The 25,753-nt window shown below is 47.7% G+C and overlaps 1 protein-coding gene across 4 annotated transcripts in view; it reads left to right on the top strand.

Moving 5' to 3' along the window:
• Window positions 1-25,753, top strand: part of ACSL1 (acyl-CoA synthetase long chain family member 1) — a 188,816-nt gene that overhangs the window by 74,955 nt on the left and 88,108 nt on the right. For all 4 annotated transcript variants that reach the window (XM_063920730.1, XM_063920732.1, XM_063920729.1 and 1 more), the window contains exon 5: window positions 22,655-22,756. In XM_063920730.1, coding sequence (XP_063776800.1) covers window positions 22,655-22,756 — 102 coding nt within the window. The remainder of the gene's footprint in view (window positions 1-22,654; window positions 22,757-25,753) is intronic.

Raw genomic sequence — 25,753 nt, 5'->3', positions numbered from 1 at the left:
TTTATGCAGTGGAATGTAATTGCAATCTTGTATATATCGGGCGAACCTCAAGAGCATTAAAAGCCATTAAACGATTTGCAGGATTGCAGTGGATACAGGGACACTGGAGAAGGAGGGATCTCCCATCTCAACTAGCAAAGGCTGAAATGCGCCTGATATATGATATGGGCACCCTCCAACCAGGAGGATTGAACATAGATTTCGAAGTGAAATGGTTTTTATAGTGTTCTGATTAACCGTGTTTTTATATCTGATTCTAATATGTACCCTTTTGCTTTTATAGAATGTTTACATACTGCAGACGTGATCCTCTTAGTCTATTAACACTAGCCCATTAAAACAAAGGACTTTGTGGGTGTTTTTCATGGCTGATCAATCAGTGTAACCATGGCAATAATTGAAGCTGACATGTAACAGACGTGAAAGCAGCAAGATAAGCTATCCGAACTCACAAGTCATCACTATGGTAACGACTCCCGTTGGAATCACGGACAGACTACAAGACGACGGGATGACGTGTGCATCATCACGTGACCCGCGTCACAACGCAATGACGTAATCTCACGTGACCCAAAGCCGGTCATATGACCGGAGTACGAGAACTACCCTGTGATATACAACGGTAACTGGGGGAAACTGAATACGGGGGTGTGACTTGCGAGCATGTGATCAGACCATGCATGATAATTCCAGCACTGATTGGAGATTTAGAGGGTGATGTCATGGGAGGTTGCTCCTGGCACACGAGTGTCATAGACTTATAGCGATAATTATGTATAGGGACCAGCTGTGCCGGGACCAATCAGAAGATAGGAGGGGACTTTTAAACTGGATTTAGAGACAAAAGTGGCATTCTCAAAGGGAGCTGACCTTGAAAAAGACCCAGGCAGGGTCGGAACGCGTGGGTACCCCGGTGGATCTACTCGTGAGAGGAGGACGTGGTACGATCTATGCCAAAGAAGGAAGGCGGACGGACATCAGAGGAACTCTCCTGCTGCAGCTGGAAAGCCTGAAGTCCATACGCCAGTAAAACTGTTTGTGCCAGTTTTCAACCTGCATTTGGTAATTACCCATTGCCTATCCTTTCAGGATACAGTCCACCAAAGAATGCCTAGATATCTATTGTTGTTTAAATAGAACAAGAGATTACTGGTCATAACACACTGACCTTTTATATTTTAATTTTATGTGAACTTGTGATATTAAATTTGTTTTTAGAAGGTATCACACCATGTTCCTTCTATGTTCTTTCTTTTGGGTACATTGAGCCAAAGAAATGAGATTGCATGAACACGAAAACAATTGACCTCCCTACAGCGCCGGTTCAGTGGTATCCTATATGTTTTTTGTTTGTCTATTCGTCATTGGAGTGTGGTGAAACTCCTTTTTAGTTTACCCGGATAGCAGCTGTGGTAGCGCACTTTTTTGCCCTTTTACTTCTGTATATCATATCTGTTCTTTTTCTCCATTGAAGGGTGTCAAGTGCAGCAACCATGTTTAAATATAGAGAAAACAGGAAAACTGTCTTAGAAAATGTCTTTAAAGAGGAGGGAGACTCTAGTTATGTCTCAGATGAAAATCTTGACACTGTTATGAGAAATCTTGAGAGATTGTTACTTAGAGAAAATAACATCTGGTGGGAGATTGTTACCCTCGAAAAGTACATTTCCCACCAAATGGTCCCAAAAGGACTGATAATCAACAAAATTGCCTCTTTCACACATACAAATGATGAATTTAAACTCAAATGGGATAGTGTGTTAAAAGAATGCTCGCTGTCCCTAATGAGGGTCATCATTGATGGTAGAAGGAAGGAATTAAATAACCTAGAAATAGAAATACAAAAACAAAAGGAGTTAACAATCCCTTTTGTGAATACACAAGAATACCTAGACCTAGAGGGGAAAGTTGAAATGTCTATCAAGAAGAGTGAGAAAATAATAGTAGAACGGAAAAGAAAAAAGTTCTATAGAGATAAAAGGGAGGAAAAGGTGGGCGGGAATAGTGATCAAATCCCAGAAAAAGATTATCCCCCCCAACCTCAATATCCAGTGGTGAGACCTAAACAACTGATTCCACCACAAAGAAAATTCCCTAAGGGCAATAAGCCAACTAATCCATACACTCCTAGATGGAGAGATGGCCCTAAGGAGACCCAATGGAAACAAATAGACCCCGTTAGAAAATGGAAAGAGCCTAACCAAAGGGAACAACAACCGAGGAGAGGGAATCTAGATATCCAACCCAGGCCCGGGTGGAGGGATAGACAACCATTAGATACATACATCCCTGAAGGACAAGATACAAGAAGGGATGTTTTAAGATCTAACAGATTTGAAACATTGAGACAAGAGGAACCCTTCACCCACTCCCCTTTTTTAGAGAGAAGAGGGAGGAGGGAGTCTTACAGATAGTGACACGTAGAAGGCGGGGCAAGAGAGGGGGGAAGAAAAACCATAGGAAACCAAGGAAAATGAAGAAACTCAGAGAGCAGAGAAATAGGAACCCCCAACTTGTTGAAGCAGAGGAAAATCCTACTCAACCAGAAAATGAAGGGATAAAAGAATACAGAGGAGAAGTAAAAATCTTCAACCTCAGTAGACATCCTCTGACGATTCATGAAACAAGGGTCCTGGAAAAGGGGTTAAAATATGCCCCCTCCAACGTGATCAATCAATTTTCCCTTTTTGTAGATCTACAGAGATATATTAGGAAATTAACTGTAAAAAAGTTTTTCTTAGGCAAAGAACTGGGAACCTCCCCCAACATTGAAAGTGATATAGAATATAAGCCTTTTAGACCTAAGTCTATATTCTATCCCACCTTCTGTAAAGGAAACTTTATAGACACTTTCTATACACTTGTCCATGATGACCTAAAAAAGGTCAAAAAAGGAGGACTAAAAAGAAATATGACATTTAAAGAAAGGAGTGCCTTGAGGGAACTTCAAGATAATGAAGATATCATCATCAAGCCCGCCGATAAGGGTGGGGGGGTTGTCGTGATGAATACCACAGACTATGAGTCAGAGATCCTGCGCCAGTTGGAGGACCGTACTACATACTGGAAGTTGCGATTGGACCCAACGGGAGATATCCTCAAGAAAATACAGCTTCTAATCAATAAGTATGGTACACAGGGTGTTTTGAATGAGGATGAACAGAAATTCCTCATTAACACAGAACCTGTCATCCCGGTACTATATGTTCTCCCCAAGATCCACAAGAGTCTGGTGGATCCACCGGGGAGACCTATAGTATCGGGGATTGACTCAATTACTGCCAACCTGTCCCAGTTTGTGGACCATTATCTGCAGCCTTTAGTACTATTGAACAAATCCCACCTTAAAGACACTAAGGACGCTTTAAAATTAATTGGCGAGGTTGTGTGGGATGATAAACTCATCATGGTTACTGCCGACGTACGGTCGTTATATACGATCATAGACCATCAGGATGGCATTCGGGCTGTAGCCAAGACACTAGAAAAAAGTGATCTGACGGAAGACCTACAGAAATTTTTGGTTGAAGCAGTAACATTCATTTTACAAAATAACTATTTTGCATTTAAGGGAGACTTTTTTCTGCAGAAAGTCGGGACCGCAATGGGCACCAGGTTCGCCCCAAGCTATGCCAATGTGTTCATGGGAAGATGGGAGGACGAGCACATTTGGGCAGGCCACCAGTTTGGGGCGAGCCTGGTGTCCTGGTCCAGGTACATCGATGATGTCCTCTTTTTTTGGCGCGGGGATGAAGAATCCCTTAAGGATTTCTTCCTTTATCTGAATGATAACACCCTAAACATCGAATTCACATTTACCAGCAGCAAAGAAGTGATTAACTTTCTGGACATCACTATATATGCTGAAAATGGAGCACTACAGACCAAGACATATACCAAAAATACAGATTCCCTGAGTTACATCAACGCAGCCAGTTGTCACCATCCTAACTGGCTTCGATCAATTCCAGCGGGACAGCTGAAGAGGGTAAAAAGAAACTGCTCGAAAGATGACCAATACCATCAACAAGCAGAGATAATGCAAGAAAATTTTAAGGCGTGTGGCTATAATAGGAAATGGATAGACAAAGCCACTATAGAGGCAGAAAATATAGACAGGAAAGATCTACTAGTAGAAAAAAAGAAAAAACCGAACGATAATATTTCCAAAAATAAAAATAAAAACTTTGATTGGGCTTTTGTCACTACATATAGTAACCAATATAGATCCATTGAAAAAATTATGACACGCCACTGGGATGTTTTGAAAAAGGACCCAGTAATAGGATCAGTTTTGCCAAATAGACCTGTTTGCATCTACCGTAAAGCCCCCAATATAGGTAACAGTCTTGTACGAAGTGCATGCCCACCGGCAAAAGAACCGGGGAGAATTAAATCAAAGGGTTTCTATAGGTGCATGTCATGTATTGCATGTAAAGAGATCAAAATGGTGAATCAAAGTAAAACAAGCACAATGAATATTAATGAAAAAACTTTTGAGATAAAGGACTTCATTACGTGCGCCACAAGAAATGTGGTTTATGCAGTGGAATGTAATTGCAATCTTGTATATATCGGGCGAACCTCAAGAGCATTAAAAGTAAGATTAGGAGAGCACCTGAGGAATATTAAAAAGGGTCTGGAAACCCATGCTCTCTCTGATCACTTCAGAAAGGTGCATGGATGCTCCACATCAGCCATTAAACGATTTGCAGGATTGCAGTGGATACAGGGACACTGGAGAAGGAGGGATCTCCCATCTCAACTAGCAAAGGCTGAAATGCGCCTGATATATGATATGGGCACCCTCCAACCAGGAGGATTGAACATAGATTTCGAAGTGAAATGGTTTTTATAGTGTTCTGATTAACCGTGTTTTTATATCTGATTCTAATATGTACCCTTTTGCTTTTATAGAATGTTTACATACTGCAGACGTGATCCTCTTAGTCTATTAACACTAGCCCATTAAAACAAAGGACTTTGTGGGTGTTTTTCATGGCTGATCAATCAGTGTAACCATGGCAATAATTGAAGCTGACATGTAACAGACGTGAAAGCAGCAAGATAAGCTATCCGAACTCACAAGTCATCACTATGGTAACGACTCCCGTTGGAATCACGGACAGACTACAAGACGACGGGATGACGTGTGCATCATCACGTGACCCGCGTCACAACGCAATGACGTAATCTCACGTGACCCAAAGCCGGTCATATGACCGGAGTACGAGAACTACCCTGTGATATACAACGGTAACTGGGGGAAACTGAATACGGGGGTGTGACTTGCGAGCATGTGATCAGACCATGCATGATAATTCCAGCACTGATTGGAGATTTAGAGGGTGATGTCATGGGAGGTTGCTCCTGGCACACGAGTGTCATAGACTTATAGCGATAATTATGTATAGGGACCAGCTGTGCCGGGACCAATCAGAAGATAGGAGGGGACTTTTAAACTGGATTTAGAGACAAAAGTGGCATTCTCAAAGGGAGCTGACCTTGAAAAAGACCCAGGCAGGGTCGGAACGCGTGGGTACCCCGGTGGATCTACTCGTGAGAGGAGGACGTGGTACGATCTATGCCAAAGAAGGAAGGCGGACGGACATCAGAGGAACTCTCCTGCTGCAGCTGGAAAGCCTGAAGTCCATACGCCAGTAAAACTGTTTGTGCCAGTTTTCAACCTGCATTTGGTAATTACCCATTGCCTATCCTTTCAGGATACAGTCCACCAAAGAATGCCTAGATATCTATTGTTGTTTAAATAGAACAAGAGATTACTGGTCATAACACACTGACCTTTTATATTTTAATTTTATGTGAACTTGTGATATTAAATTTGTTTTTAGAAGGTATCACACCATGTTCCTTCTATGTTCTTTCTTTTGGGTACATTGAGCCAAAGAAATGAGATTGCATGAACACGAAAACAATTGACCTCCCTACAGCGCCGGTTCAGTGGTATCCTATATGTTTTTTGTTTGTCTATTCGTCATTGGAGTGTGGTGAAACTCCTTTTTAGTTTACCCGGATAGCAGCTGTGGTAGCGCACTTTTTTGCCCTTTTACTTCTGTATATCATAGAGAATTTATTTTAGTTTGGGATGTAGTCTGGTAAAATCCCATCCCTGTGAAGAGTAAAAAGTAAAGATCACATGATCACTCAGTTGTCCGATCTGAGCCTGGAAGTACTTACTTTACATTTGCAGTAAATTCAGACTATTGGCAACAATGTCTAATGGGCCCCATATATCAGCAATTAATTTAGTCAATACCCCGATCCCGCAATGGGTGGGTCAGGGAATCAAGAAAATAAAACCTGTTTAAAATACCAGATTCCCTGATCTCAGACAGATCACCGATCATCATTGGATCCAGTTGCCTGTGCTGGTGGGTTGGGGTACCGCGGCAGCTGATGTATGGGGGTCATAACACATCTACAAGTTGTTACCTAATGGGGGGCAAAGCTAAAAACTTGATACATAAGGTATTTTGCTGTCCCCATAGAAAGCGATGGGGACTGCTTCTGCAGATAATGGCATAAGCTACCCTCTTAATATAGAACTCCTGAAAATGAATGCTGACTTTTTCCATAAAAGGCTTTTTTTGGCGCAATAACCTTTAAAACTACTGTAGTTTAATACTCATACATCAGCCTTTTGCAGGGCTGCCATCAGAAATTGTGGGGCCCGGGACTGACAAAATAGGCAGCCCCCTCCGCCCTTCTCCCCTTCCCCCCTCTTACAAAAAATATTTCAGTCAGATCTTTTAGCCAGAAATGCACAGTGCTGCAGTGCACATAGAGGCCCTGTCAGTGGCGTGCGGTGAGGTCAGTGGCTGGTGAGGCACTACAGCCATAATGTCCACCGAATCTGCCGATGACCCCTACCGCCGCTAAGTAAATGCCCGCTACTGACCCTGAGACGATGCCCTGTGCCACCGCCAATGGCTTACAAACTCACCCACCATCAACTGACCAGTGGCGTGCGGTGAGGTCAGTGGCTGGTGAGGCACTACAGCCATAATGTCCACCGAATCTGCCGAAGACCCCTACCGCCGCCAAGTAAATGCCCGCTACTGACCCTGAGACGATGCCCTGTACCACCGCCAATGGCTTACAAACTCACCCACCATCAACTGACCCAGCCCTCCGTCACTAATTTGCATCTCAGTCCGATGCCGCCAATGCCCACTGCCTGCCTGCTCATCATACTTGTGATATACTGTATTGTACATTTTTATAGAAAAAAAAATAGTGTTTGGGACTAGGAAGGGAGTGGGAGGAGGACATGAATGCAATTTTGTTGTCCAGGGCTTCCATTAACTTAACGGAAAAGGGTCTGATTGGGTTAAAAAAAAAAAAAATGCGTGAGGTCCCCCTCCTAAGTGGAACCAGCCTCGGGCTCTTTTACGTAGGTCCCTGCGGCCGTGGCATTACCCCCCCAACTAGTCACCCCTGGCCGGGGTTCCCCGGAGGTGTGGGGACCCCTTAAATGAAGGGGTCCCCCCCTCCAGGCACCCAAGGGCCAGGGGTGAAGCCCGAGGCTGTCCCCAGCACCCCTAGGCGGTGAGTGCCAGGCTGATAGGCATAAGTGTGTAAAAAAAAAAGAGTATTGTATTTTGTTGTGGAACTACAAGGCCCAGCAAGCCTCCCCCGCTTGCTGGTACTTGGAGAACCTCAAGTACCAGCATGCGGGGAAATAACGGGCCCGCTGGTACCTGTAGTTCTACAACAAAAAAAATACCCAAATAAAAACACAACTCGCACACCGTGACAGTAAAAGTTTATTAAAAACACACTTACACACTCACACATACTTACCTACATCCCACGCCGGTCACGTCCACTTGTCCAGTAGAATCCTATAGGTGGTTCCTGTAAAAATAAGAGAAAGATTACTTACCTACATCCCACGTCGGTCACGTCCACTTGTCCAGTAGAATCCAATGGGAACCAGGCACCTGGAACAAGAAGAAAGAAAGAGAGCGAGAGACCCGGTCTCACTCACAGACAGCTCCCGGCCCTTTGCTAAGCGCCCGGCAACACGAGTCACAGTGGTGCCGCAGGCAGGAAGGAGACGGCAGCGGCTGGAGGCGGAGGGCCAGGAGGAGAGGTGAGCACTACAACGGGGACAACACAACACATACACACAAACATAGAACTCACCCCTCACTCCTGCTTCAGGCCCGTCGCTCCAACGCCAGTCACAGTTCCGCCGCCTCTTCCCCCTCCAGCATCGTGTTGGTGATTGGACAGCGGATCCAGCTCTGGATCTGCTGCCCAATCACAGGTGCCTCGCTGACATGGGGGTGGTGTCCCTGTCAGCGAGGCACTTGCTTCAGTGCCGCTTTCCCTATCTATTTGAATGGGCTTATACAGCCCAGTGCTTGGCCCCGCCCCCCGCTCTGCCCCGTTCCCATTATCCACAGGAGGCACTGCTATCAGTGCCTCCCAAAGGCATTTAAACGCTTTCAATTATTAGAATTAAATAAAGAAGATACTTATGACACAGACTATGTGTCATAAGTATCTTCTTTGTATGATTTTAATAATTAATCACAGGGGAGGCACTGCCTCCCCTGACTGCACGTCCCTGGGCCCTGTGCCCTCCAGTCCTAGAATTGTATTCACAGCCATCCCCGGGCCCCCATCTGCCTCTCTCTTACAATTACAATTAAATACATATTCACCCTTGCTGTGAAAATCCGTCCTCTCTCCCACTCATGTCTGCTCCTGAGCTCTTCAGTCAGGACTCCAGCACGGCGGCTCCTATTCTCTTCACTGTTACGGCGTGACGTCATGACGCTGCGCCCTACAATAACTTTATCGTACAGCAAGCTGGCAGGGATGTTTCCTGCATCTTGCTTGCTAGGATCTGTGGCAGTGAGTGGCCCGTCGCCAACTGGAGAAGGGCATGGCACTGGGAAATTGTTAATACCAGCATCGGCGGCCTCAGGTAACACCACCGATACGTAGTAGCAGCAGAGGCTGTGGCCAGTACCACCAGGAATAGCGGCGGCGGGCAGTATGAGCAGCCCGGGCCCTCCACCCTGTCAGAGTGGTAGGGCCCAGGACAAGTGTACCCAGAGCACCCCCGTGATGGCAGCCCTGGCTTCTTGGTCTTGTAGCAGTAGTAACTAGAATTATTTTATTTTATTTTTTGTCACACCCAAGGCGCAAACACACTTGTGCAGCCACCTGGAAATGAGGAGGGCCACTTCACCCTCAAAAGCAATACTTTTCTCTAACGTCCTAAGTGGATGCTGGGACTCCGTAAGGACCATGGGGAATAGCGGCTCCGCAGGAAACTGGGCACAACTATAAAGAAAGCTTTAGACTACTGGTGTGCACTGGCTCCTCCCACTATGACCCTCCTCCAGACTTCAGTTAGAATCTTGTGCCTGGCTGAGCTGGATGCACACTAGGGGCTCTCCTGAGCTCCTAGAAAGAAAGTATATTTAGGTTTTTTATTTTACAGTGAGATCTGCTGGCAACAGACTCACTGCAGCGAGGGACTAAGGGGAGAAGAAGCGAACCTACCTAACAGGTGGTAGTTTGGGCTTCTTAGGCTACTGGACACCATTAGCTCCAGAGGGATCGACCGCAGGACCCGACCTTGATGTTCGTTCCCGGAGCCGCGCCGCCGTCCCCCTTACAGAGCCAGAAGCAAGAAGAGGTCCGGAAAATCGGCGGCAGAAGACTTCGGTCTTCACCAAGGTAGCGCACAGCACTGCAGCTGTGCGCCATTGCTCCTCATGTACACCTTACACTCCGGTCACTGATGGGTGCAGGGCGCTGGGGGGGGGGGGCGCCCTGAGGGCAATATTACACACCTTGGCTGGCAAATATACACCATATATAGTCCCAGAGGCTATATAGGTGTAAATTAATACCCCTACCAGAATTTCAAAAACGCGGGAGAAGTCTGCCGAAAAAGGGGCGGGGCTAACTCCCTCAGGGCAAACACACTTGTGCAGCCACCTGGAAATGAGGAGGGCCACTTCACCCTCAAAAGCAATACTTATAACCCACAATTCCCAAGTACAAAAGCGTTCCATGTTGTCTCATCAGTCATAAAGAAAATACTTTGTCCATATATGGGGTCACGTGATTCATAAGGCTCCCCTTCAATCTGTGTCCTTACGTCCAATTTAAAGTCTCGTAGGTTGTCGCAACATATATAAAAAAAGAAAAATACAACAGGATAGTGTAGTACGTTCTTTAAAGCAGAATGGTATGAACAGTCTGTTTAATATCCCACAATGTGTGTGTGTGTGTGTGTGTGTGTGTGTGTGTGTGTGTGTGTGTGTATGTGTATATATATATATATATATATATATACATATATATATATATATATATATATATATATATATATATCTCCAAAGCGTACCTGACTCTGTGTAATGTGTGAAGCTCCACATTTATTTATTAGCAGTTTCTTATGTAGCGCAGCATATACCGTTGCGCTTTACAATTAGAATATTAAGGTTTCTTTTACAGGTAATGGATTCCCACAGGTAAGGGTGCGTGCCATATTCACTCGTCAGATGGTAAACCTCGCATCTGTGTATCTTTTATGGAGTGTAATCAAACGACCCCTCCTCCATGCACAAATGATGGTATCAAAGTTTTAAAAATTAAAACTATTTTCTCTAACGTCCTAGTGGATGCTGGGGACTCCGTAAGGACCATGGGGAATAGACGGGCTCCGCAGGAGACGGGGCACTTTAAGAAAGAATTTGGATACTGGTGTGCTCTGGCTCCTCCCTCTATGTCCCTCCTCCAGACCTCAGTTTGAATCTGTGCCCGGACGAGCTGGGTGCTACTTAGTGAGCTCTCCTGAGCTTGCTAAAAAGAAAGTATTTTGTTAGGTTTTTTTATTTTCAGAGAGATCTGCTGGCAACAGACTCCCTGCATCGTGGGACTGAGGGGAGAGAAGAAGCCCTACTCACTGAAGATAGGTCCTGCTTCTTAGGCTACTGGACACCATTAGCTCCAGAGGGATCGTACACAGGATCGCACCCTTGGTCGTCCGATCCCGGAGCCGCGCCGCCGTCCCCCTCGCAGAGGCGGAAGACAGAAGCCGGTGACAGAAGCAAGAAAACTTCGAAATCGGCGGCAGAAGACTCCAGTCTTCATATGAGGTAGCGCACAGCACTGCAGCTGTGCGCCATTGCTCCCACACTAAACCCACATACTCCGTCACTGTAGGGTGCAGGGCGCAGGGGGGGGCGCCCTGGGCAGCAATTAGAGACCTCTTGGCAAAAGTGGGCATATATACAGTTGGGCACTGTATATATGCATGGGCCCCCGCCATATTTTTACACAAAAACGCTGGACAGAAGCCTGCCGCTGAGGGGGCGGGGCTTCTTCCTCAGCACTCACCAGCGCCATTTTCTCTCTACAGCTCCGCTGAGAGGAAGCTCCCCAGGCTCTCCCCTGCAGAATCACGGTAGAAGAGGGTAAAAAGAGAGGGGGGGCACATAAATTTGGCGCAAAAACAGTGTATACAGCAGCTGCTGGGTTAACACTAAGTTACTGTGTGAATCCTGGGACATATAGCGCTGGGGTGTGTGCTGGCATACTCTCTCTCTGTCTCTCCAAAGGGCCTTGTGGGGGGACTGTCTTCAAATAGAGCATCCCCTGTGTGTGTGGTGTGTCGGTACGTGTGTGTCGACATGTCTGAGGTAAAAGGCTCCCCTAAGGAGGAGATAGAGCAAATATGTGTGTGAGGTGTCTCCGTCGACATCGCCGACACCTGTTTGGATATGTGTAATTAAGTGCTAAGGTGAATTTATTGCACAAAAGATTAGAGAACAGACAGGAAATCTACCCATGTCTGTCCCTATGTCGCAGAGACCTTCAGAGTCTCACAATGCTCACTATCCAAAATAATAGACACTGATATCGACACGGAGTCTGACTCCAGTGTCGACTACGATAATGCAAAGTTACAGCCAAAATGGCAGGAAAGTATTCAATATATGATTATTGTAATGAAAAATTATTTGCATATCACTGATGACTCATCTGTCCCTGACACAAGGGTACACATGTTTAAGGGGAAGAAAGCTGAGGTAAATTTCCCTTCTCTCATGAGGAAAAAGAGCGGGAATCTCCAGACAAGAGACTGCAGTTTCCCACAAAGAATTCTCAGGGAGTATCCTTTCCCTACTAGGGCCAGGATACGATGGGAATCTTCCCCTAGGGTGTCACGTTTGCCCAAAAGGTAGCACTGACTTAACAGCTATCCTCAGGGATCCTGCAGATAGCGTGCACAATCTGGTACACTACTCAGACCGGCGATTGTGACTGCATGGGTTTATAGCGCTGTGGCAGCGTGGACAGGTACCTTATCAGCAGAGATTGAGACCCTAGTATGTAGATATGCAGATAATAAATAAATATATATATATATATATATATATATATATATATATATATATATATATATATATATATAATGCTGTCTAAAGAGATATATATATATTTCTCTGACGTCCTAGTGGATGCTGGGAACTCCGTAAGGACCATGGGGAATAGCGGCTCCGCAGGAGACTGGGCACAAAAGTAAAGCTTTAGGACTACCTGGTGTGCACTGGCTCCTCCCCCTATGACCCTCCTCCAAGCCTCAGTTAGATTTTTGTGCCCGGCCGAGAAGGGTGCACACTAGGGGCTCTCCTGAGCTTCTTAGTGAAAGTTTTAGTTTTAGGTTTTTTATTTTCAGTGAGACCTGCTGGCAACAGGCTCACTGCATCGAGGGACTAAGGGGAGAAGAAGCGAACTCACCTGCGTGCAGAGTGGATTGGGCTTCTTAGGCTACTGGACACCATTAGCTCCAGAGGGACCGAACACAGGCCCAGCCTCGGAGCTCGGTCCCAGAGCCGCGCTGCCGGCCCCCTTACAGAGCCAGAAGCAAGAAGAGGTCCGGAAAAATCGGCGGCAGAAGACATCAGTCTTCAACAAGGTAGCGCACAGCACTGCAGCTGTGCGCCATTGTTACTCAGGCACACTTAACACTTCGGTCACTGAGGGTGCAGGGCGCTAGGGGGGGGCGCCCTGAGCAGCAATGTAAACACCTTGGCTGGCATAAATACACCACATATAACCCCCAGGGCTATATGGATGTATTTTAACCCCTGCCAGAACTCGCCAAAAAGCGGGAGAAAAGGCTGCCGAGAAGGGGGCGGAGCCTATCTCCTCAGCACACGGGCGCCATTTTCCATCACAGCTCCGCTGGAAGGACGTCTCCCTGACTCTCCCCTGCAGTCCTGCACTACAGAAAAGGGTAAAAAAGAGAGGGGGGCACTAATTTGGCGCAGTTTTGATACTAACAGCAGCTATAAAGGGAAAAGCACATTTTATAGTGGTATTCCTGTCTATATATAGCGCTCTGGTGTGTGCTGGCATACTCTCCCTCTGTCTCCCCAAAGGGCTAGTGGGGTCCTGTCCTCTATCAGAGCATTCCCTGTGTGTGTGCGGTGTGTCGGTACGATTGTGTCGACATGTTTGAGGAGGAAAATGAGATGGAGGCGGAGCAATTGCCTATTATAGAGTTGTCACCCCCTAGGGAGTCGACACCTGAGTGGATGAGCTTATGGAAGGAATTGCGTGACAGTGTCAGCTCTTTACGACAGACAGTTGACGACATGAGACAGCCGGCTACTCAGCTTGTGCCTGTCCAGGGGTCTCAAACGCCATCAGGGGCTTTAAAACGCCTGTTACCTCAAATGGCAGACACAGACACGGATACTGACTCCAGTGTCGATGATGAGGAGACAAACGTGACTTCCACTAGGGCCACACGTTACATGATTGAAGCAATGAAAAATGTATTGCATATCTCTGATAATACAAGTACCACTAAAAAGGGTATTATGTTTGGCCGTTTGGATTGTCCACGGCACCCCGGGTCTTTACCAAGGTAATGGCCGAAATGATGATACTCCTTCGAAGGAAGGGAGTTTTAGTTATCCCTTACTTGGACGATCTCCTGATAAGGGCAAGATCCAGGGAACAGTTGGAAGTCGGAGTAGCACTATCTCAGATAGTGCTGCGCCAGCACGGTTGGATTCTCAATATTCCAAAATCGCAGCTGATCCCGACGACACGACTTCTATTCCTAGGGATGATCCTGGACACAGTCCAGAAAAAGGTGTTTCTCCTGGAGGAGAAAGCCAGGGAGTTATCCGAACTAGTCAGAAATCTCCTAAAACCAGGCCAAGTCTCAGTGCATCAATGCACAAGGGTCCTGGGAAAGATGGTGGCTTCTTACGAAGCAATCCCATTCGGCAGATTCCACGCAAGAACCTTCCAGTGGGATCTGCTAGACAAATGGTCCGGGTTGCATCTTCAGATGCATCAGCGGATAATCTTGTCACCAAGGACAAGGGTGTCTCTCCTGTGGTGGTTGCAGAGTGCTCATCTTCTAGAGGGCCGCAGATTCGGCATTCAGGACTGGGTCCTGGTGACCGCGGATGCCAGCCTGAGAGGCTGGGGAGCAGTCACACAGGGAAGAAATTTCCAGGGCTTGTGGTCAAGCCTGGAGACATCACTTCACATAAATATCCTGGAGCTAAGGGCCATCTACAATTCTCTAAGCCTAGCAAGACCTCTGCTTCAAGGTCAGCCGGTGCTGATCCAGTCAGACAACATCATGGCAGTCACCCACGTAAACAGACAGGGCGGCACAAGAAGCAGGAGGGCAATGGCAGAAGTTGCAAGGATTCTTCGCTGGGCGGAAAATCATGTGATAGCACTGTCAGCAGTGTTTATTCCGAGAGTGGACCACTGGGAAGCAGACTTCCTCAGCAGACACGACCTCCACCCGGGAGAGTGGGGACTTCACCCAGAAGTCTTCCACATGATTGTGAACCGTTGGGAAAAACCAAAGGTGGACATGATGGCGTCCCGCCTCAACAAAAAACTAGACAGGTATTGCGCCAGGTCAAGGGACCCTCAGGCAATAGCTGTGGACGCTCTGGTAACACCGTGGGTGTACCAGTCAGTGTACGTGTTCCCTCCTCTGCCTCTCATACCCAAGGTACTGAGAATCATAAGAAGGAGAGGAGTAAGGACTATACTCGTGGCTCCGGATTGGCCAAGAAGGACTTGGTACCCGGAACTTCAAGAGATGCTCACAGAGGACCCGTGGCCTCTACCTCTAAGAAGGGACCTGCTCCAGCAGGGACCCTGTCTGTTCCAAGACTTACCGCGGCTGCGTTTGACGGCATGGTGGTTGAACGCCGGATCCTGAAGGAAAAAGGCATTCCGGATGAAGTCATCCCTACCCTGATCAAAGCCAGGAAGGATGTAACCGTACAGCATTATCACCGTATTTTGCGTAAATATGTTGCGTGGTGCGAGGCCAGGAAGGCCCCTACAGAGGAATTTCAACTGGGTCGTTTCCTGCATTTCCTGCAAACAGGACTGTCTATGGGCCTAAAATTAGGGTCCATTAAGGTTCAAATTTCGGCCCTGTCGATTTTCTTCCAGAAAGAACTGGCTTCAGTTCCTGAAGTTCAGACGTTTGTCAAGGGGGTACTGCATATACAGCCTCCTTTTGTGCCTCCAGTGGCACCTTGGGATCTCAATGTAGTTTTGGGGTTCCTAAAATCACATTGGTTTGAACCACTCACCACTGTGGACTTAAAATATCTCACATGGAAAGTGGTAATGCTGTTGGCCCTGGCTTCAGCCAGGCGTGTCTCAGAATTGGCGGCTTTATCCTATAAAAGCCCTTACCTAATTTTTCATACGGACAGGGCAGAATTGAGGACTCGTCCTCAATTTCTCCCTAAGGTGGTTTCAGCGTTTCACTTGAACCAGCCTATTGTGGTACCTGCGGCTACTAGGGACTTGGAGGACTCCAAGTTGCTGGACGTAGTCAGGGCCCTGAAAATATGTTTCCAGGACGGCTGGAGTCAGAAAATCTGACTCGCTGTTTATCCTGTATGCACCCAACAAGCTGGGTGCTCCTGCTTCTAAGCAGACTATTGCTCGTTGGATTTGTAGTACAATTCAGCTTGCACATTCTGTGGCAGGCCTGCCACAGCCAAAATCTGTAAAAGCCCATTCCACAAGGAAGGTGGGCTCATCTTGGGCGGCTGCCCGAGGGGTCTCGGCTTTGCAACTTTGCCGAGCGGCTACTTGGTCAGGGGCAAACAAGTTTGCTAAAGTCTACAAATTTGATACCCTGGCTGAGGAGGACCTGGAGTTCTCTCATTCGGTGCTGCAGAGTCATCCGCACTCTCCCGCCCGTTTGGGAGCTTTGGTATAATCCCCATGGTCCTTACGGAGTTCCCAGCATCCACTAGGACGTCAGAGAAAATAAGAATTTACTTACCGATAATTCTATTTCTCGTAGTCCGTAGTGGATGCTGGGCGCCCATCCCAAGTGCGGATTGTCTGCAATACTTGTACATAGTTATTGTTACAAAAATCGGGTTATTATTGTTGTGAGCCATCTTTTCAGAGGCTCCTCTGTTATCATGCTGTTAACTGGGTTCAGATCACAGGTTGTACGGTGTGATTGGTGTGGCTGGTATGAGTCTTACCCGGGATTCAAAATCCTTCCTTATTGTGTACGCTCGTCCGGACACAGTATCCTAACTGAGGCTTGGATATTATATTATATTATATTATATTATATTTAAACATGCGCAAAGAGGCATGAGTATACTGGGTCCTAGAGTCAAAGCTATGTCGATTTCTGCTTGACGTGTCCTGTAGAATATGCAATGGACAGATGATGCCGACTTAAGAGGCATATGGAAGGCTGAGGATTGTGTGGAGAAGGGTTCTCGGACCTGGTCTCCACAGCTATAGCTGGTAATTCTGATATTTTGCCTTATATTCCTGCACAGCCTAGGAAAGCATGACATTATCAAATGCAGCCTTTCGAACAAAGAAACAAGAAAGTCCGAGGTGCGTCCTTTCTTGCCAGAAGCTGGGGCAGAGGAAAGAAGCTGCACAACACAGCTAGTTCCCAGGAACAAAAGTCCTCCCCGGCCTCTACAAAAATCCACCGCATGTCGCTGGGGCTCCACAGGCGGAGCTAGGCCCGGTGGGGGCACGCCTTCGTAAGTTCAGCCACAAGTGGGTTCACTCCCTGTTAGATCCCTGGGCAATAGATAGTGTCTCAGGGATACAAGCTGGACTTTGAGAAGATGCCCCCTTACCGACGGCCCTGCTGGCTTCCCCCCACGAGAGGGAAACAGTGGTAACTGCAATTCACAAATTGTATCTTCAACAGGTGGTGGTCAAGGTTCCCCTCCTTAAACAAGGAGGGGGTTATTATTCGACCATGTGGTAGTCCCGAAACCGGACGGTTCGGTTAGACCCATATTGAATTTAAAATCCCTGAACATATACCTGGAAAGGTTAAAGTTCAAGATGGAATCGCTAAAAGCGGTCATTGCAAGCCTGAAAGGGGGAGATTTTATGGTGACTCGGGACATAAAGGATGCATACCTTCATGTCCCCATTTATCCACCTCATCAGGCGTACCTCAGAATTGCGGTATGGGATTGTCATTACCAATTTCGGACGTTGCCGTTTGGTCTCTCCACGGCCCCGAGAATGTTCACCAAGGTAATGGCGGAAATGATGGTGCTCCTGCGGAAGCAAGGTGTCACTATTATCACGTACTTGGACGATCTCCGCATAAAAGCGAGATCAAGAGAGCAGTGGCTGAACAGCGTATCACTTTCTCTGGAAGTGTAACTGCAACACGGCTGGATTCTATATATTCCAAAGTCGCAGTTGGTTCCTACAGCTCATCTGCCTCTCCTAGGCATGATCCTAGACACAGACCAGAAAAGGGTTTATCTCCCGATAGAGGGAGCTCGTGACACTGGTCAGGAATCTATTAAAACCAAAACAGGTGTCGGTGCATCACTGCACTCGAGTCCTGGGAAGGATGGTGGCATCATACGAGGCCATTCCCTTCGGCAGGTTCCATGCGAGGACCTTCCAATGGGACTTACTGGACAAGTGGTCCGGATCACATCTTCAGATGCATCCGTTAATCACCCTATCCCCCAGGGCCAGGGTGTCTCTCCTGTGGTGGCTGCAGAGTGCTCACCTTCTCGAAGGTCGCAGATTCGGCATTCAGGACTGGATCCTGGTGACCACGGATGCAAGCCTCCGAGGGTGGGGGGCAGTCACATAGGGAAGAAATTTCCAAGGGCTGTGGTCAAGTCAGGAGACTTGCCTTCACATCAACATCCTGGAACTAAGGGCCATATACAACGCCCTACGTCAAGCGGAGTCCCTGCTTCGCGACCAACCGGTTCTGATTCAGTCAGACAATATCAGCGCAGTGGCTCATGTAAACCGCCAAGGCGGCACAAGGAGCAGGGTGGCGATGGTAGAAGCCACCAGAATTCTTCGCTGGGCGGAGAATCACGTAAGCGCACTATCAGCAGTGTTCATTCCGGGAGTGGACAACTGGGAAGCAGACTTCCTCAGCAGGCACGACCTCCACCCGGGAGAGGGGGGACTTCATCAAGAAGTCTTCACGCAGATTGCAAGGCGGTGGGAACTGCCACAGGTGGACATGATGGCATCCCGCCTCAACAAAAAGCTACAGAGATATTGCGCCAGGTCAAGAGACCCTCACGCGATAGCTGTAGACGCACTAGTGACACCGTGGGTGTTCCAGTCGATTTATGTATTTCCTCCTCTTCCTCTCATACCAAAGGTGCTGAGAATCATAAGAAAAAAGAGTGAGAACAATACTCATTGTTCCGGATTGGCCAAGAAGGACTTGGTATCCGGATCTGCAAGAAATGCTCACAGAGGACCCATGGCCTCTGCCTCTAAGACAGGACTTGTTGCTACAGGGGCCCTGTCTGTTCCAAGACTTACCGCGGCTGCGTTTGACGGCATGGCGGTTGAACGCCGGATCCTAGCAGAAAAAGGCATTCCGGATGAGGTTATTCCTACGCTGATAAAGGCTAGGAAGGATGTGACGGCTAAACATTATCACCGTATATGGCGAAAATATGTTGCTTGGTGTGAGGCCAGGAATGCCCCTACGGAGGAATTCCAGCTGGGCCGTTTCCTTCACTTCCTACAGTCGGGAGTGACTTTGGGCCTGAAATTGTATTCCATTAAGGTCCAGATTTCGGCTCTATCCATTTTCTTTCAAAAAGAACTGGCTTCTCTTCCTGAAGTCCAGACGTTTGTAAAGGGAGTGCTGCATATTCAGCCCCCTTTTGTGCCTCCAGTGGCACCTTGGGATCTTAACGTGGTGTTGAGTTTCCTGAAGTCACACTGGTTTGAGCCACTCAAAACCGTGGCGTTAAAATTTCTCACGTGGAAGGTGGTCATGCTATTAGCCTTGGCTTCAGCTAGGCGTGTGTCAGAATTAGCGGCTTTGTCACATAAAAGCCCCTATCTGGTTTTCCATATGGACAGGGCAGAATTGCGGACTCGTCCACAATTTCTGCCAAAAGTGGTGTCGTCATCCTTTCATATGAACCAACCTATTGTGGTGCCTGTGGCTACTCGTGACTTGGAGGATTACGAGTTACTAGATGTGGTCAGGGCTTTGAAGGTTTATGTAGCCAGAACGGCTAAGGTCAGGAAAACAGAATCTTTGTTTATCCTGTATGCTTCCAACAAGCTTGGGGCTTCTGCTTCAAAGCAAACTATTGCTCGCTGGATCTGTAACACGATTCAGCAGGCTCATTCTGCGGATGGGTTGCCGCTGCCTAAATCAGTTTTACAGCTTTGCCGAGCGGCTACTTGGTCAGGTTCAAACACCTTTGCAAAGTTCTACAAGTTTGATACCCTGGCTGAGGAGGACCTTGTGTTTGCTCATTCGGTGCTGCAGAGTCATCCGCACTCTCCCGCCCGTTTGGGAGCTTTGGTATAATCCCCATGGTCCTTACGGAGTCCCCAGCATCCACTAGGACGTTAGAGAAAATAGGATTTTACTTACCGGTAAATCTATTTCTCGTAGTCCGTAGTGGATGCTGGGCGCCCGTCCCAAGTGCGGACTTCTTCTGCAATACTTGTATATAGTTATTGCTTAAATAAGGGTTATGTTGGTTGCATCAGGGGTGATCTGATGCTCCGTTGTTCATATTGTTAACTGGGTACGTTTATCACGAGTTATATGATGTGATTGGTGTGACTGGTATGAGTCTTGCCCTGGATTCCAAAATCCTTTCCTTGTACTGTCAGCTCTTCCAGGCACAGTTTCTCTAACTGAGGTCTGGAGGAGGGACATAGAGGGAGGAGCCAGAGCACACCAGTATCAAAATTCTTTCTTAAAGTGCCCTGTCTCCTGCGGAGCCCGTCTATTCCCCATGGTCCTTACGGAGTCCCCAGCATCCACTACGGACTACGAGAAATAGATTTACCGGTAAGTAAAATCTTATTTTCATGAAACCATAAAATGACTGTATAAATACACTGCTCAAAAAAATAAAGGGAACACTAAAATAACACATCCTAGATCTGAATGAATGAAATATTCTTATTAAATACTTTGTTCTTTACATAGTTGAATGCGCTGACAACAAAATCACACAAAAATTATCAATGGAAATCAAATTTATTAACCCATGGAGGTCTGGATTTTGAGTCACACTCAAAATTAAAGTGGAAAAACACACTACAGGCTGATCCAACTTTGATGTAATGTCCTTAAAACAAGTCAAAATGAGGCTCAGTATTGTGTGTGGCCTCCACGTGCATGTATGACCTCCCTACAACCCACACAAGTGGCTCAGGTAGTGCAGCTCATCCAGGATGGCACATCAATGCGAGCTGTGGCAAGAAGGTTTGCTGTGTCTGTCAGCGTAGAGTCCAGAGCATGGAGGCGCTACCAGGAGACAGGCCAGTACATCAGGAGACGTGGAGGAGGCCGTGGGAGGGCAACAACCCAGCAGCAGGAGCGCTACCTCCGCCTTTGTGCATGGAGGAACAGGAGGAGCACTGCCAGAGCCCTGCAAAATGACCTCCAGCAAGCCACAAATGTGCATGTGTCTACTCAAACGATCAGAAACAGATTCCATGAGGGTGGTATGAGGGCCCGACGTCCACAGGTGGGGGTTGTGCTTACAGCCCAACACCGTGCAAGACGTTTGGCATTTGCCAGAGAACACCAAGATTGGCAAATTCGCCACTGGCGCCCTGTGCTCTTCAGATGAAAGCAGGTTCTCACTGAGCACATGTGACAGACGTGACAGTCTGGAGACGCTAAGGAGAACGTTCTGCTGCCTGCAACATCCTCCAGCATGACCGGTTTGGCAGTGGGTCAGTAATGGTGTGGGGTGGCATTTCTTTGGGGGGCCGCACAGCCCTCCATGTGCTCGCCAGAGGTAGCCTGACTGCCATTAGGTACCGAGATGAGATCCTCAGACCCCTTGTGAGACCATATGCTGGTGCGGTTGGCCCTGGGTTTCTCCTAATGCAAGACAGTGCTAGACCTCATGTGGCTGGAGTGTGTCAGCAGTTCCTGCAAGACGAAGGCATTGATGCTATGGACTGGCCCGCACGTTCCCTAGACCTGAATTCAATTGAGCACATCTGGGACATTTCTCGCTCCATCCACCAACGCCACGTTGCACACAGACTGTCCAGGAGTTGGCAGATGCTTTAGTCCAGGTCTGGGAGAAGATCCCTCGGGAGACCATCCGCCACCTCATCAGGAGCATGCCCAGGCATTGTGGTGAGGTCATGCAGGCACGTGTAGGCCACACGCACTACTGAGCCTCATTTTGACTTGTTTTAAGGACATTACATCAAAGTTGGATCAGCCTGTAGTGTTTTTCCACTTTAATTTTGAGTGTGACTCCAAATCCAGACCTCCATGGGTTAATAAATTTGATTTCCATTGATAATTTTTGTGTGATTTTGTTGTCGGCACATTCAACTATGTAAAGAACAAAGTATTTAATAAGAATATTTAATTCATTCAGATCTAGGATGTGTTATTTTAGTGGTCCCTTTATTTTTTTTGAGCAGTGTGTATACACAGTGCATACAATAGGGCAAACACAGCTCATGAATTCACACTCTGAGGAAAGGTATTTGTAAACTGGCTCAGCCGTCGGCCGAAAACAGCATGACCAGCATGATCTCCTTCACAAATAAAGCCTCGAGGAAACCCGTGATGTGTTCCTTGGTAAAGAACCTCATCTGGTCGAAATGCGTTGAAGAGTGCGGGCAACATACTTTTATTTTATGGTTTCATTAAATAGTTTTCATTTTTAAAACTTTCATACCATCATCATTTGTGCATGGAGGAGGGGTCGAATGATTACACTCCATAAAGATACCCAGATGCGAGGTTTACTATCTGACGAGTGAGTACGGCACACACCCTTACCTGTGGGAATCCATTACCTGTAAAAGATACTTGTAGCTGTAGTGCTCTGTAAAACAGTGGGCTGTGGAATTTTATTTATTGTTCATTTTTTAAACCACTGGTTCAAATACTTTGTCAGATTGCTGCTTTAAAAGCATGATGGTTGATTGGCAACCACCTGGATATTTGACACAGTGAATATTAATTTCGGGATGTGGGGGTAGGTTCCTTAATTAAAATAAATAATAATGTTCTACATATCATTAAAAAAAAAATGGTGTGATTTTTGTTTTTCCTTATGTGTTTGCCTCCTTTTCTGTTAAGGTTTCGGACAAGGCAGAGTATGTGGGGTCAGCCTTGCTGCACAGGGGCTGTAAACCAAGTCCTGAACAGTTTATAGGCATTTTTGCACAGAACCGGCCTGAGGTATGCGTCTTGTTTTTTGTCTTTTTATTGTGTTATGATTGGGAACACCGTAATAATTTACGGTATTTTTGTTGTGTAATTGACTTGTGTTGTATTTCTGATGCCATTTACAGTATATTCCGAATTTGAACTGTAATCTAAGAAATGTACACTTTCTGCTGTGTTTCTGGTAATTCTGGTTTTTGTTTTAATTACACTGTGCAACAAATGAATGTTTCCGATGTGAAAATAGTTACTTCTCATTGATGTCAGCATGCGAAGTACGACTATAACATTTCAAACTATTACCCGTCGCCCCTGTCGTGGCCCCGTTACTGCATACCCTCCAACTACCTTTTTGGCAGGTACAATACCCGCAGCGCCTCCAGACCCCTCCCCAATGCACCACACCTCCATACCTTCCCCTCCACCACATACGGCACTCCACCCCTCCCACACACACTGTGCCTCCAGACCCCCTACACCACCCGCGGCTCCCACTCCCCTGCCCCTCCACAACCCACAGCACCTCCAAACCCCCAACCCCTGCACCCCCTCTCCACCCGCAGCATCTGCAGACACCCTCCTCCTCCTCCATCCACGGTCCCCCCCTCACCCATCCCTCCCCCACCCACGGCACCCAGCACCTGCCCCTCCACCACCTGCAGCGCCTCCGGATCCCCTTCCCCATCTGCCGCACCTGCCCCTCCCCCACCCGCGGCGCCTCCGACCCCCTACCCCACCCCAGCACCCCCGCCCCTTCCTATCCCACAGTACCTCTGGAACCCTTCACCCATCTGCAACATCCCCGCACCTGCCCCTCCCCCACCCGTGGCACCCCTGCTCCTTCCCCACCTGCAGTGCCTCTGGACCCCTCCCCCATCTGCAGCCCCCACTCCTCTGCCCCTCCCCCACCCGCAGCACCTCCCGACCCTTCCCCATCCGCCCCCACCCGCAGCATCTACAGACACCCTCCTCCATCCGCAGTCCCCCCCCCCCCCCCCCCCGTACCCGCTACATTCTGTACATCGTGCCCTGCAGGTGCTGTTCATGCCGTCGCAAGGGGCTGTGCCTCCTTCACCATCGCACGCCCTTTCATTGTGCAATATTTAACCACTAACAAAGGAATGCAGGTAATACTCCATATAATACAAATATTGAACCCCAGATAGGCATGCAAAGGTTAAGGGGGCGTAGCCCCTTGCGACTGTGTGAAGAGTGCCCGTAGGGTGCGATGAAGCACCTAGTTTACAGTAAACAGCCTCACAACCATTTTCATGCTCTTTTTGTCTTGAATTCAAAATTACCTTAAATTTCTCTAACGTCCTAGTGGATGCTGGGGACTCCGTCAGGACCATGGGGAATAGCGGCTCCGCAGGAGACTGGGCACAAAGTAAAAGCTTTAGGACTAGCTGGTGTGCACTGGCTCCTCCCCCTATGACCCTCCTCCAAGCCTCAGTTAAGATTTTGTGCCCGAACGAGAAGGGTGCAATCTAGGTGGCTCTCCTGAGCTGCTTAGAGTAAAAGTTTAAATAGGTTTTTTATTTTCAGTGAGACCTGCTGGCAACAGGCTCACTGCATCGAGGGACTAAGGGGAGAGAAACGAACTCACCTGCGTGCAGTGTGGATTGGGTTTCTTAGGCTACTGGACATTAGCTCCAGAGGGACGATCACAGGCCCAGCCATGGATGGGTCCCGGAGCCGCGCCGCCGGCCCCCTTACAGATGCTGAAGCAAGAAGAGGTCCATAAATCGGCGGCAGAAGACTTTCCTGTCTTCATAAGGTAGCGCACAGCACTGCAGCTGTGCGCCATTGCTCTCAGCACACTTCACACTCCGGTCACTGAGGGTGCAGGACGCTGGGGGGGGGGCGTCCTGGGAAGCAATGAATTTACCTTAGTTGGCAAAAAATACATCACATATAGCTCCTGGGCTATATGGATGTATTTAACCCCTGCCAGTTTTCCAGAAAAAAGCGGGAGAAGAGCCCGCCGTGAAGGGGGCGGGGCCTATCTCCTCAGCACACAGCGCCATTTTTCCCACACAGCTCCGCTGGTAGGAAGGCTCCCAGAATCTCCCCTACATCCTGCAACTACAGAAACAGGGTAAAAAAGAGAGGGGGGCACTTATTTGGCAAAATAACAGATATAAGCAGCTATAAGGGATAGACACTTATTGTAAGGTTGTCCCTATACATATATAGCGCTCTGGTGTGTGCTGGCAAACTCTCCCTCTGTCTCCCCAAGGGGCTAAGTGGGTCCTGTCCTCTATCAGAGCATTCCCTGTGTGTGTGCTGGGTGTCGGTACGTGTGTGTCGACATGTATGAGGAGGAAAATGATGTGGAGGCGGAGCAGAGTGTCTGTAACAGTGATATCACCCCCTAGGGGGTCGACACATGAGTGGATGTACTGTTGAAAATTACGTGACCGTGTCAGCTCTATATAAAAAAACAGTGGTTGACATGAGACAGCCGGCTACTCAGCTTGTGCCTGTCCAGACGTCTCATAGGCAGTCAGGCAGATGGCAGATACAGACGCCGACACGGATACTGACTCCTGTGTCGACGGTGAAGAGACAACCGTGATTTCCAGTAGGGCCACACGTTACATGATTGAGACAATGGAAAATGTTTTATACATTTCTGATAATACGAGTACCACCAAAAAAGGGGCATTATGTTCGGTGAGGGAAAAACTACCTGTAGTTTTCCTGAATCTGAGAAATAAAATGTGTGATGATGCGTGGGTTTCCCCCTGATAACAATTAATAATTTCTTAAAAAGTATTGGCTGCATACCCTTTCCCGCCAGAGGTTAGGATGCATTGGGAAACACCCCCTAGGGGGGATAAGGCGCTCACACGCTTGTAAGAACAAGGGCTCTACCCTCTCATGAGATGGCCGCCCTTAAGGATCCTGCTGATAGAAAGCAGGAGGGTATCCAAAAAAAGGTATTTACACACATACTGGTGTTATACTGCGACCAGCTATCGCCTCAGCCTGGAGGTGCAGTGCTGGGTT

This window comes from Pseudophryne corroboree, chromosome 1, assembly GCF_028390025.1.
Source record: "Pseudophryne corroboree isolate aPseCor3 chromosome 1, aPseCor3.hap2, whole genome shotgun sequence".
NCBI classification, from domain to species: Eukaryota; Metazoa; Chordata; class Amphibia; order Anura; family Myobatrachidae; genus Pseudophryne; species Pseudophryne corroboree.
The sequence above is the reverse complement of the archived record's forward strand: the minus strand, read 5'-3'. Positions and strand labels throughout refer to the sequence as shown.